The sequence below is a fragment of the Athene noctua genome, chromosome 2 (assembly GCF_965140245.1).
Source record: "Athene noctua chromosome 2, bAthNoc1.hap1.1, whole genome shotgun sequence".
In the NCBI taxonomy this organism is placed as follows: Eukaryota; Metazoa; Chordata; class Aves; order Strigiformes; family Strigidae; genus Athene; species Athene noctua.
In genome coordinates, this window is record NC_134038.1 from 23,208,389 (window position 1) to 23,222,159 (window position 13,771).

The 13,771-nt window shown below is 52.4% G+C and overlaps 1 protein-coding gene across 1 annotated transcript; it reads left to right on the forward strand.

The window, feature by feature from the left end:
* The first annotated feature begins 6,026 nt into the window (after positions 1–6,026).
* On the forward strand, positions 6,027–11,769 carry KLF10 (KLF transcription factor 10). Its single transcript, XM_074898618.1, has 4 exons — positions 6,027–6,140; positions 8,162–8,401; positions 8,504–9,392; positions 10,280–11,769. The coding sequence occupies exons 1-4, from the start codon at positions 6,048–6,050 to the stop codon at positions 10,537–10,539; spliced, it is 1,482 nt and encodes a 493-aa protein (XP_074754719.1). The 5' UTR covers positions 6,027–6,047; the 3' UTR covers positions 10,540–11,769.
* Positions 11,770–13,771: the final 2,002 nt, after the last annotated feature.

The following is a 13,771-nucleotide window of genomic DNA, read 5'->3' on the forward strand; positions in this document are numbered from 1 at the left end:
TCCAAGGATTTCTTGGACCAAGATATGCACAAAGTATGCGACTTGGCTAGTTTGAGCTGATCAGACACCCGTTCTAGCTGACCTTCTGAAAAGATAGATGGGAAGCAGTGCTGTAGCCAGACTCATTGTCCTCTCCAGTGTCCTGAGAAAAAACAGTTCCTGGGACAGCCACGGGACCCGAGGAAAGTTCTCATTGGTGTACAACCTGATGGTGCAGTGAAGGAATTTAATATAAAACCTCTCACAATCTTTAGTGGATATTGAAGCAATCATTTACCCACCTATGTTCTTTCTGCTCTGACTAAAATAACCATCTATCCCACAGTTTTCTGTGAACGAATTAACATCACAGGTTAAAAATACCCCTTGATGTCCCATCACAAGGAGTGGAAAATAGCTCTTGCTTATTAGTATGTAAAAGCCAAGAGTTTAGGATAAAGGAGCAACTTAAAACACCTTCTTAATTCTGCATACCAAAGCTGAAATAAGCCACAGATAACAGAGCTGTATTTCTTAAGAGCAGGGTGAAATTCAGGAGACTGGAGTTTTGCCTGACTTAGCCTCTGTCCCTAGACTGCTGGACAGGACTGCAGTTACACAACTGGCCAGTGATTTACCAGCTGTGTTGCCAATTCTCTTCCCAAATTTATCTTCCCAATCCCGTGACAATTTAGCTTTCCACATCAGAAGAATATGACCTGCAGGCTGGATAAGTGGTTTTCTGGGAAATTCAAACTTAAGATATTAGTGTAATAGGCATACATAAATAACCTACAAGTGCTTAAAAGTAAAAATCCTAAACATCTTCCCAGAAAAAAAAACAGACATGTCTGTTTTCTCCTGGGCAGCATAAAACATCCCCAGCTTCTCTGGGAAACCGAATGGAAAATACAAATACATGTGGACTGACAGTGATCCTTCAGCTGCTTCCAGCGATTGCCAGAGAAAGTCAGTTTCACTGAAAACTGCACACTTGCCAAAAAGAAGCTTCTCTTACCTGTCCTAAGTTTCTTAAGGGCATTTGAGGTTTTTTTTCCCCTTGCCAGCCTGTCTCCTACGGCAGCAGTGCAAATATCAGTGCTGCTAACAGGCTCTGAAGCCTTCCATTGAACAGTGCTCAACTCAGCAGGCACAGCAGGACTGGAACTGCGGTGACTCAGGAACAGCCACAAATGCTCCAGAGAAAAAGGGCCATGAGCAATACTGTGTAAAATGCACGTACACAGAAACTGGGGTTAGCATCATGTAGAGCTGGGGAAGAACATGGTGCTGCCAGACAAACAGGACTTGCTCCGTCTGGCAATCAGACTGGTAAAGCAAACTAAAACCCATAAACTGAAGTCTTAATGACAAGTAAGTTCTGGTTTTCACCTTGTACCCTAATAAGCAATTGCAGAACCAGGACAAAGCAGGATTTTCCTAAGGTTGGGATACATAAGGAAAAGGGGCTATGAAGAACAGAAAAGAACTTAGAGGAGAAAAAAAGGAGACAGTTGACCTTGTTGCTGATTATATGCTCCACCTCCCCAGTTACCTGATATATAAAGCTCTGCAACTGCTGTCTGTAGCAGCAGAGACTTTTCCAGTTATTAACAAATGAATGCGACCAGTAGAAGGCATGCCAGGGAAAAGAGAACAGCCCCACACTGTACAACTCTCTCTTGCCCTGAACTCACTGTTGGCTGCCTCCAGCCCTCCTTCCGCCCCCTCCCCATTCTCGGTTTGCTCCCTTCCTTCCATCCTTCCTCTCGTGTTCCCTGGCTGCCACTTCCCTGCCATTTCAGAGTCGCCTTTCCCTGGCCACCCCCTCAGCCTCAGCTGCTTTCAGACACCCACCACAATGCTCTGCATATGAAAATGAGCTGTCACATTTTCCAGCCTCTGAAGCAGAGATTATTTTGGGGAGAGGTGGTTTTGACAGTTATGCCCTGCAGTTCACAGGCAGAGCACTATGTCAGTGCCAGGCGAGGAGGGAGAGTACAGCAGTTCAACACACATGCAGGGCTCCTGGCTGTGCACTCAGAAGGTATCGAAGGTCTGTGGGGGTACACGAAGCTCCCATGGGATGTGGGAGTCAAGGAGCAGTTAAGTCTCCCCACTTCCAAGGGCTGTTCTTTCCCAACCCAAGGCCAGTTGTTAGGAATGCTGCTACAGGACACGCCACTGAGATGACAGTCGAGCCGCCAGCGGAAGACAGGCACAGCGAAGCCCCTCTCCACCCTCTCACACAAAGTCCCTCACGTGGCTGCATCCCTATCACCCCCAGGCAGCCCCTCATAGAGCCCACACTCCTGCCAAGTACCACAGTCAGCATACAGATGTCATCTGAAGATCTGGCCTAAAGGCCCTGAAGAGGGGAAGTGTAACAGGATTTTGACTTACCAGTCTGGCCCCAGACATTCTGTGCACTTTGACTGCAGCTGGTCGGCGTATAATGCAAAATCTGAGGGGCCGGAAGGTCAGACAAGCACTGACATGGTGGGAATAAACCCCAGGGGTGAGAGGAGACACTAACGTGGGAGGAGGAAGAATGAGCAGGAGGTTTCCCAAAATAGCAGAGACTGATGAGAAGAACAGCAGCAGAGGGTTGCTCTGGAAATTAAAGTTGAAATAAACTGGTTAAAAGAAGCAAGGAGAGATGGCAGCTGTGGAGACAGAGCCGGAAGCACCATGGGATGGAGCGCCTGGAGGTGTCGGTGGGGGAGAAACAGATACGGAGGATCCAGACGTGGCAGAGGAGGCACCAGGGTATGAATGGCTGTAGGTGGTGCGGAGCAGGCTCCAGCAGGCACAGAGAGAACAGCCACGGGAGAGGCTTTCACGGAGGAAAAGCAGTATGGATGTCATGGGAAGGTGCATTAAGAAGTATTAAAACGTGGTGTGTACGCTAAGGGCACACGAGGCTGGCAAGCAGGAAAGGCGGGTTGTGAGGACCAGTGGCAAACTACTGCTGGCAGCAGCAAGGGCAGTCCTGCAGGACCCACAGCAACAAAGGCAAAGAGCCAAGACGTCTTACTGGGAAGCCAAAGCGAAAATGGACAAGGAGGTGAAGCAAAGACAGGAGGAGAGAGAATAAGAGCAGGAAAAGAACAAAGAACAGACCACCCAAAGGAGGAGCTGATACTGCAAGTCAGCCCCTCGCTATTTTCTCACAGTTATACCACAGCAGAGTTCAGAAGTACTTGTCAGTGTTGGGTCACATCCTACTTCACGTTGCATAACCCGAGAGAGATACGGCCAAAACTCCAAAGTATTTACAACAGCCTCCCTCAGTGTCCCCTGAAAGCTAACCTTATGACAAATCTAAAAGGAATGGGATACAGCTCAGGCATTGCTACACTATTTGCTTCATCTTTCCATTTTATGTGAAAATTATTGTTTTCTCCAAGGAGCAGTTTATTTCTTCTAGAGAATTACTGCAGAATCACCATAACTTCCACAAATAGTCCAGCACATACCTCCAACATCTTGCCATAGCAAGAAAACTAAAAATGGTAACAGCATTTCATGTTACAGACCTTCAGTTAATGTTGGCAACTGTATTTTTAACACTAAACTTCTCTACTGTACCAGTAGAACTTTTGTGTATATGCATTACATACAGGTAAGGGTGAAAAAAGTGACAAAGACCTGCCTAATTTTCTGCTGACGTATGGGCAGAAGCTATTAGTTTTATGAATGAATTTATCACGTAGGGTTAAACTGTAATGCTGGTGCAGCTTTTACAGATTTTGATTTAGGGGCAATAATATGCTCCAAAAGATATTTCAAAATGTTTTAAATAAAAACAATTGCAATCACAGAAGACATGATGGAACCTGCCATAAACAGAAAACACAGCATTTCATCAAGAACTATTGTATATTGGTTCCACAACCTTTATTTCAGCCGGACTGGATGCAGACAGAGGCACTAACAGGCCAAGAAACCTTTCCCCAGCTGTGCCTCGCCTGGCGGTAGCACCTTTTGGCAAAGGAGAGCATGTTCTGGGAGTCAAGCAACCATTTCATCAACATTTTTTCCTCTTGATTTCAGTGGGAAACACACAGTAAACAGACTTTCTCCTGTTAAGGCACCCAGAGATGTGGGATCCAGTGGAGTAATTTGTAAGCATCTGGTTGCTACTGCTAACAAAAAGGATTTGGATCATCCTGAATGGAATTCTCTTTTGGGAATTCCCTCTAGATAAGGTAGTCAAGCCCATCAGTTTCACCGCAGGCGCGGCAGGGATCTCATAAAATCTGGCCAAAAGGCAGGCAGATACTCAGGTTACATAGCAGAAACAGAAGATGGGAGACGCAGACTTCCCTCTGTCAAGCAGCACGTTTTCTCAGACGTGGCAGTGACGGAAGGCTCAGGAGTGACGTGAGAGGGATCCCACCACTGGCAGTCCGGTGCAAGCGGGCACAGCAGGAGAGTGCATCCCACCAGACATAAGGGGAACTGGTGTGAAGCCAAAGAGCAATCCCAGCTGTACAGTGTATCAGTGGAAACACTGGAATTAAGACGATACCAAAAAAAAGTGTCTTCCCGATAATAAAATTACCACTCTTCTATCAGCACACAAGTCTTTGAAATAATTAAGAATTGTTTAAAATTATATTTCATTCTGTGCTCATGGTTTGCATTTGTTATATCCTTATTCTTCCTTCAGGCTGAAGAAACTGCTTGTTTGCTAGTCTTGCAGCATTTTTTTTTTCCACTTTCAGACATAATTAAACATTCTGGGACGTTTCCAGGCAAGTTACAGGAGGACATAACCCGCTGTCAGTTGGGGTCGACTGACAAGGGGAAGAACAATTAAGCAGAATGAAAGGATACTGGACCATGACACCATTGAAAGGGGAAAGACAGGAAGACGTACCTTAGAAGAAGAAAAAACAAAGTGAAAAAATGCTCTGAGCAAACAAGGCTGGACTGCCTAAGAGGAGGAGGGGAGATCTCTGAAGAGAACCTGGATAAATAGGAGAACAGGACTGAACCGTAACAAAGTATCAGCAGTATTTCTAGAGCAGAAGAGCATTTCGGCACAAGCAGTCCTCCAACAGCTGCAGCCTGGCTCGGGATCCCGCTTCTCGGGTGCTGACACACACAGCCACCTTTTCTGCTTTTATCAGAACTTTCTGACAGGAAAAGGAATCCGCCTTAAACTCTGCATCGAGCGGAACATACCAAACGACTGTCGCCGTTCTGGAGTGCCGCAGACTGCAGTGTAACGCAATTATCTGCGACCCTGCTAACTGGTAGCCGTTACCCGCGCTTCCCCGACGGCAGCTGCCGGGAGCTGGGCGAGGCAGCCCCCGGGGCTGCGGCCAGCGCGGCTTGCTCAGGCTGGCCGGTTCGCAGCCGGGCACCGCCGAGCCGCGACGCCCTCCGGCCTGCGGAGCCGCCGCGCCTGCTGGCCCCGCGGGGCCGGGGGCGCCCTCGGGGCTCCCGGGAGCAGGCCGGGGCCCTTCCCAGGAGGCTGCGGCCTGCAAACCTGGGGAGGTCCCGACGCGTGGCACCGACCAACACACCCCACACCCTCCCCCCCGCAGACGCGACTGCGCGGGCCTCCTCTGGCGTGGGCCCGGGGGTGCCGCCAGGACACCGCCCGCGGGCACCCACCCACGGTGGTTCCTCGGGGCGGGGGGAGAAAGGCCCGAGGAGGCCGGAGCAGCAGGGCCGCCCTCCTCCTCCCCCCGCTCCGTGGCCCCGCTTCACCCCAGCGCGGCGGGCGCGGGCGGATGGGCGGGGGCCGCGCCGGGCAGCTGCTCCCCCCGCTGCCGCCTGACCTCATGCGCGAGGCAGCGCCGGCCCGGCCGCCCCCGCCGCTCCCACCGGGGGGGGGGGGGGAGGGGGCGGCCCTGACTCAGCCGGCGGCGGGGACTTACCGCGCGCACGCCGCGCTGACACACTGGCCACGCCGCGGGGCAGCCGCCGATCACGCGCGGGCGCCGGGCGCTCATTGGCCGCCGCCTCACACACCTTTGCCGACGATTGGCGGCGGGCGGCCGGGAGCCCCGCCCCCCCCCCCCGCGCGCGGGGCCGGGGGAGCCGCCACCTGAATGGGGAGCGGCGAACAAAAAGAGGAAAATAAAGGCAGCGGGCGGAGAGCGGCGGCGGCGCGGGCTCCGGTCAGCCTCGGCTCCCCGGCACTGGTGAGCGGCCGGCTCCGCCTGGCGGGCCCCGTGACGGGGGAGGAGGCGGCCCAGGGCACTCCCGGGGGCGTGTGGGGCACGGGGAGCCCCGAGGTGGGGAGGGAGTCCCCGGGGATGGCGCGACAGGGGGATCCCGGGGGGACGCGCGGGGACAGCCGGCGGGCCGGGGGGAGAGGAGGGACCACGGGAGGCGGCACGGGCGCGAGATCGGACCGAGGCGGCGGCTGGAGGGAGCGAGCCGCGGCGGGGGGGGACCGGCGCTGCTGGGCGGCCTGGGGGGCGACGGGGGCAGCCCCCTTGGGGAGAGCCCCCACGGGGCAGGCGGGCGAGGAAAGCCGCGGGAGCTACCGGGAGCCTGTTGGCCCCGCCGGGCCGGCGACGTGCAGCCAGCCTGTGGTGCGTGCGTGCCCGGGCGCGCTCGGCGCGGGGCAGCGGCTCCGCGGCCGCATGTGCCAGCCGGCGGCGAGGGGGGAGGCGGCGGGATCCCGGCGCGGCGGGGTCAGGCGAGGCCCGCCGCCAGGAGCGGGTGGGCGGCGCGGGGGCCGGGAAGCGGGCCGGCGCTGCGGAAGAGAGGCAGCCGCAGCCCCTCCCGCCCCCGCCGGCGGAGCCGAGCCGTGGGCCCGCTCCCCGCGGCGGCGACGCCGCTTCGCTTCGCTCCGCTCCCCTTCCCTTCCCTTCCCCCGCGGCGGGAGACGCCGGGCGTGGCGGCGCCGACCCCCGCCCGCTGTGAGGCGAGGCGGTGTGGTTCCCCGGGCCGGGCTTTCCCCCGCCCCGCGCGGCCCCGGGGGGCGGGTCTGCCTGGCCCGGCCCTGCCGGCGGGGGCTGTGGCGGGCTCCCTTCCTGCCGCCGCCGCCAGGCTGAGGGCGGGGGCGGCCGCGCGCGGGGAACTGGGTGAAAGGTCGGCGCGCGGCGGTCCCCGCGCGCCGCTGCCGATCACGCTTTGTTCGCGTGCCCCCGCCCCGGGCCGCGCCTCGGTCGGCGCCGGCCAATGGGCGCCGGCGCGGCGCGGCGCGGAGAGCCAATAGGGGAGGGCGGGGGCGGGCGGCGGGGGAGCGCCGGCGGGGTGCGCTGAGGTGAAAGTGGCGCGCGCCCAACGGCCGGGGGCGTGGCCCGCGCCCCGCCCCGCCCCCTCGGGCCGCCGCTGTAGGGGCTGCTGGGGGCGGCCCCGCCGGTCTCTGCCCCTCCCGCCCGGCGCCGGCCGGGCCTCCTCAGAACGGGGCATCTTACCCCTGCCTCCAGCTGCCTGGGGACGCGGCTCCCAGAAACGCGGCTTTTCCACCCGCGCCATCGGCGGGGCGGGGCGGGGCGGGGGGATGGATGGATGGATAGAGAGGTGGAGGTGGAGGTGGAACTCGCCGGCAGCGGCGGACACCATCCCTCAGAAACCGAAAGCTGTGTTAGGGATGAGGGTGGAGACGTCCTGCGTGAGCTGGGTCCGCGTGGTGATCGGTCAGAGAGGGAATATATATATATAGTTCAGTTCTCCAAATTGATGACTTTCTTTGCGTGTACCCGTGCGCTCTCACAAAGGGTTTCTCTCAAAACCTTTTGTGTATTTTCTGGAACATTTTTGGTAGCTAATACCTTTTGAAGAAAATGTGCATCAGTTTCAATACGCTCCTTTCTCATGTGTCAAAATAAGCACAATACTGAGGGCTGTGTTTAAAGCGAAAATGGAAGGAGGGTGCAATGGGGGAGGAAGTTTTGTCTTTTTTTGGGGTGAAAATTTTTTTTAAGCTTTCAGGCACAACACTGGCAATGTGGAGTAGCTTCAACTGTTGCTTAAGATTTGTGGGGAGTTTTTTTGTCTCAAGAAAATGCATAATCTTCACCAGATGGTCAGATTTTCCTACAAACAACTTCATAAAAAAATTATATAAATAAGAAAGAGGGCAGGGAAATACAGGTATACCCCCCACATGACCAAGTGTATTTACCTTGCACAGGTTGCCTTCTTATAAGCAAAATATTCAAACTCAGCATCAGGTTTAAAATTCCCTTTTTTCCTCTAACCAAAACAGAAGGAAGAAATGGAGATGACGACTGAGAAAGAGAGAGATACTAGGTATTTCTGGAACAATGCTCCTGAAAAAAGCGATTATGAGGCTGTAGAAGCTCTTATTTCTATGAGTTGCAACTGGAAATCAGACTTCAAAAAACATGCAGAAATGAGACCTATAACTCCAGCATCTGATATGTCAGAAGAGAGTGACGAAACTTTGCTTCCCGGAGCAGCGGACTTTAATGCGATACCAGCATTTGTAAGTTTGTTAATTTGTACGTGTGCATGCTTGTTTTCAGCCATTAGCATGGCATTGTGTTGGTAACGTGCCCCCTCTTACTGTGCCTCTCTCCCCTTGCAGTGCCTGACCCCCCCCTACAGCCCTTCTGACTTCGAGATGTCGCAGGTGGTCCACCCGGGGTCACCTGCACTCAGCAAGTCGCTGGCAGAGGCTGTCAAGCCTCCTCTGGCCACCCCTCGGAGAGAGGCAGAGAGGCCTCCAGCAGCCGGGCCTCTGAAGGCTCAAGCTACCAGTGTTATCCGCCACACGGCTGATGCCCAGCTTTGTAATCGCAAAACCTGCCCGGTGAGAACAGCCAGTGTGCTGAAATACCAGGACAGTCTTTCGAGGGAAGCAAACAGTAAACAAAATGCCGAAGCAGAACATTCCTCGTGTTCCGCTGTGGCGCCGAGCAGAGCCAGTGAAGAGAGCGGTGAACTGCCGGTGGCGGAAGGAAAAACCACAGAAGCGGCTGCTGGTCTGGTGCCGGTGACGAAGCCCTCAGTCGGCAGGCATCAGCCGTTCACTGGGTCAGCGCAGCAGTCAGCAGCGGTGGCACCGCCATGCCCTGCGCAAGGCAGTGGAGCCCCCCCCGTGCCAGTGATTTGCCAGATGGTCCCGCTGCCCTCAAACAACAACGTTGTGACGGCCGTAGTGCCCAACACCACGCCGAGCCAGCAGCCGGCTCTCTGTCAGCCCATGGTCTTCATGGGCACCCAAGTTCCCAAAGGGGCTGTTATGTTTGTTGTGCCCCAGCCAGTTGTGCAGAGCACAAAGGCTCCCATTATTAGTCCTAATGGCACGAGACTCTCCCCCATTGCCCCTGCCCCTGGCTTCGTACCTTCTGCAGCAAAACCCACTCCCCCCGTTGATTCTTCAAGAATAAGAAGTCACATTTGCAGCTACCCGGGATGTGGGAAAACATACTTCAAGAGCTCCCATTTGAAGGCTCACGTCAGAACACACACAGGTTGGTCACTGTTGCTGGATGTTAAAAACTAATGTAGAAAATTGTGGCTATATACACAACGTGTTAAGGTTCTAGTGATTACCGGATTCATGGAACAAATTGTGGGGCAGCAATTAAATACCTTTTTTGCCAGTGTGTGCTATAATGCTGCCTAATCTCTGACAGGAAATCTCCCGGAGGGGAAGTTGACTCAGCAGTCTGTTTGTGCTGAACTGGCCTCATGTCAGAAGGCATTCGGTAACGCTTTTATGAGGGTGGAAGCAAGGCCTTGCCCAATGTAGAGTATGCTTTTCCAGAGTTAAAAGACGCCTTATTAAGCTTCTCCACAAGAATGCCTTTGTCAGGAGTGGGTAAGCCTTAAAGAGATTCTCTTATGAAAGAATACAAGGATCCACTCCAAACTATTCCTACCTTGGTTATTTTGGAGTAACTTCTCCGTGCTTCAGCTCTTAATCGCAGTAGCAGGAAGAGTCATGTGTATTTTCACGTAGGCTCACAGTGCACTACCAGAGCTCTGTTACATAAAATGTTATTACTGGGTGCGTTTCAGAGGGTAGTTTCAGGCATGCTAAATTGTCATAATCTGCAGTTCACATGGAGCTGAGAGTAAAAATTGGCTGTCTTGAGACAGAAAGAGCTTCTCAAATTATTTGGTTTCAGAAAATTGTTAACACTTTGTACTACTTAGCCTTCATGACGGTGAGTCTGCATGCTTAAATATTGATGTATAAAAGTTTTTTCACATTTCATACATATAAAAGTAATTAATATTAATATAGGTTTTGACTCAACTTTTCTTTAAAAAAGTCAGAACCTGCCAGTCAAGGCATCAGTGTTTGTTGCTCAGTTAATACTCATGGGGTTTTTGTCATTTTTTTTTCTTTTAGGAGAAAAGCCATTTAGCTGCAGTTGGAAAGGCTGCGAGAGAAGGTTTGCACGCTCTGATGAACTGTCTCGCCATCGCAGAACACATACTGGGGAGAAGAAGTTTGCCTGCCCGATGTGCGAGCGGCGGTTCATGAGGAGCGACCACTTAACGAAGCATGCGCGTCGCCACTTATCAGCTAAGAAGTTACCAAACTGGCAAATGGAAGTGAGCAAGTTAAACGATACTGCCATCCTGCCAGCATCTGCGACCACGCAGTGAAAAGACTTACTCTGAAGACGATGGAGTTAACTGTTGTTGCTGGGATACGCCAACTGAAAAAAAGGCTTTTCCTCCCGGTCTGCGGTTCTGCCGTGCCGGCTGCTGATGGCAGTGCAGCGGAGAGGCAAAGGCAGTCTGTGCTCGGTCGCAGAAAGTGTTGCTGGGAGAACTGGTGGCTGGCTGGAATAGCGGGTGTCTTTTGCACTGGTAAGGAGAGAGAGAGGGGGGAGGTTCTAGAGCAGAGCAGCACACAGTTTTGAATTTTGCAAATTATTCCTGTGTACTCTAGTCCAGTCACATGTACATGTTACTGGAGGTTTGCTGCTGACGCTTGAGACCAACTCTGGTTTTGACTTCCAGTGGTGCAGCACAGACTAGGAAGACAGCGATGTACAGGCGCAGGCTTGAGAGCCCAGAACATACCTGCGCAAGATAATCTAAATTGGTTTTCCTACTTCTGCCACCTTTTCTTGGTAGGAATCTTTTCCTCCTATCCATTCTCCGGCCCTGTCACAAGCGATGATTTGGTGCCAGGCTCCTGGAGATTTTAGACCTGTCCTCCCACACGGGCATTTAACAGACCCAGCTTTGTTCTGCTGTCTGGAGGGGCTGGGGATGGCCTGGTGGGGGCAGCTGGAGGGCAGGCTCGTTCTGAATCCTCATTAGCATTGTAATATTTTCCCAGCTTCTTTGGCAAGCTTTGTGATTATTACAGTTGGTTATACCTGGGCATCGCACGATGCTTCTGCTTTTGTGTTGCTTATGGTTTCCTTTATACCTTCTCATGATGGTGTACCTCTGTGTTTTTCATAAATGGATACAGTGCACTTTTAAGAGAAATATTGTAACTGTAAACTGCTCCAGTTGATTTAAGGAAGAAAACCAAGAATCTTGGGCTTCTTGGTCATGTTATTCTTTGAAAGACGGTTTATACTAAAGATTAAATAGATATATTATGTATTGTATTAAATTAGAAAGTTGTGATTTGAAAAGTGAAATGAGGCAGTAAAGACACCAGCCTAGAATTTAAATTGTAGCTTTTGTGACAAATAATGCATCAATTTTCACTATTTCTATTTTACTGTATTATGTTGAGGACACATATCGGAAAGTGAACAGTTTAAAAACAGTGTATTAGATATGCTTTTGTGACTACTTTAAAGATTTGCACATTTCTTATGTTGTACTTTATACTTTGTTTACAATAAAACCAATTTTCTTTAATATAGACCTCTTGTTTTTTAATTCATAGAAGAATTTATCCCTTTGCAAGGAAGGTAACCTCACAACAAAATATAGCGTTCATCAAAATGTGTCTTGACCAATGAAACACTCTCTCTTAACTTTTGATATATTTTAAGCTCTATAAAGCCCACAGGGGTGGAATTTCAAGTCTGCTCTTAGTCTCTGTTTTGCTGGGGCTTGTTGGTTTTTTTTTCTCTCCACTATTCATCCCCCCCCTCCTTTATCTTCAGAAACCCAAAACTAAACGTGCTTATGTGGACCATTGTAACACTGGTGATGAATATTTCCCTTTCGTTGGCGACGGAGCCGCGCTGCCCACCCCAGGCCGGACCCCAGCCCCTGTGCCCGGGTGGCCAGGCCTGCGCTTGCCGCCGCCTCCCCGGCCCGCTGGAGCTGTCCGGGCCGGGGAGAGGGCAGGGCGGTGGGGTTTCACCTCCGAGGGCAGCGGGTGGGCAGCACGGTTGCTTTGCCTTCTGCCCTGCCTGCCTGCCTGCGGGAGTGGCAACTTCGTCCGGTCGGTGCCGGCCCTTTTGCCTCCTGCTCTGGCTCCCCTGCCTGCAGGGATCCCCCCCACCCCGCATTGCGCAACTGCGAGGTGTTGACTCACCGCGGGGTGCCTGGGGCAGGGGCACTCCTTACCTTATCCTGTTTGTGCAGTGCCCTGCGTAGGGAAAAACTGAGTCACGGCCCTTTCTTCTTGTTCCAGGGGGAACACGCCATTGCAGCCAGTGCGCAGGAGGCGTTTCCCCAGGAGTGCGAGTCCCACTCTGCCATTTTGCTTCCGGGTATTTTACGTTGCATGGGCATAAAATACCGTAACGGCCCTGGGTCTGACGCCCTTCCACGCCTGCAACTAGCCTAGCCCTAGCTGGGCTGGGAAGCCGGGTCCCCTTGCCAGCTCTGCCTGGCACACTGAACCAAGGTTTCGTGCCATGGTCCCACGTCAGGAGGGTACCAGGAAGGTGCCACCCCCTGTCATTATCCTGCCCACACCACGCCAGCCGTGGCTCTCCTCGGCAGCGTGCAGGGAGGGCTCAGCAGGGAGCTGAACTTATATCTGACTTCCCAGGAGAGTGCTCTCAAGCTGGCACGCAATAAAAGGAGTTTCCGTGCTGTGGCCATCTCCACTGCCTGTTTTCTGAAAAAAAAAAAAAAAAAAAAAGCAGCCGCTGATGCTTTTTGTGTGGCATCCAGCTCCAGAGACATGTGTGGGACATGCCCTGAGAGCACCCGCTGGCAGCACCACTGGGGAGGCTGCAGAGGAAAGTCTGTTTCTGGCACTGCCGTGAGCTAAATAAAACACAGTTTCTCACTCTAAATACAGAATTTAACAGTAAGAAGTGCACTTCTGAGTGATTCCAGCCAAAGGCAGAGCTGTAATTGTGAATTTACCTCACATGCCATTTTTTAAAGCTTAACCATGGAAGCCAACTGGAAATTAATCCAGCTATTTGGAGGTTTAATCCAAGTCTAACCTGAAAAATGTAGTTGAAAGGGCATTATTAGACACCTTTTCAATGATGACTTTATTGTGCAGTCAAATTTGGTTGCATAGTAGGAAAGAATTTTTACGAATTTTTACAAATTTCTGTGAATAATTAGAATTTCCTTACTCCTGTTTGTAAAACAAAAGCACACCTTGTATTTTGTCCTCCCACTGGGGTTTAATGATGAAGCCAAACAGAAATGCAAACCAAAATGCTCTCAGCAAACCCCCACAACTAGTACTTGGATGCCAAGACTGGCGGGCGCTGGCTGTGGCAGGCTTGCCGGGGCAGCCGCCACTGTCATTTTCTGTGCAGACACCCAGCTCCGGGAAACTGATCCAAAGGGATCCAAGAGATCAGCGCATATTCTTGGAAGCAGATTTCAGAAGTGCTCAGATTTCAGAATCTTGCTGCTTAGCACTGATCTCCAAAACTATGTATTGCACATAAAAGTCAATGCTGCAGTGTTGCTATTGATTATGCGAGTTGGAGCGAGAGAC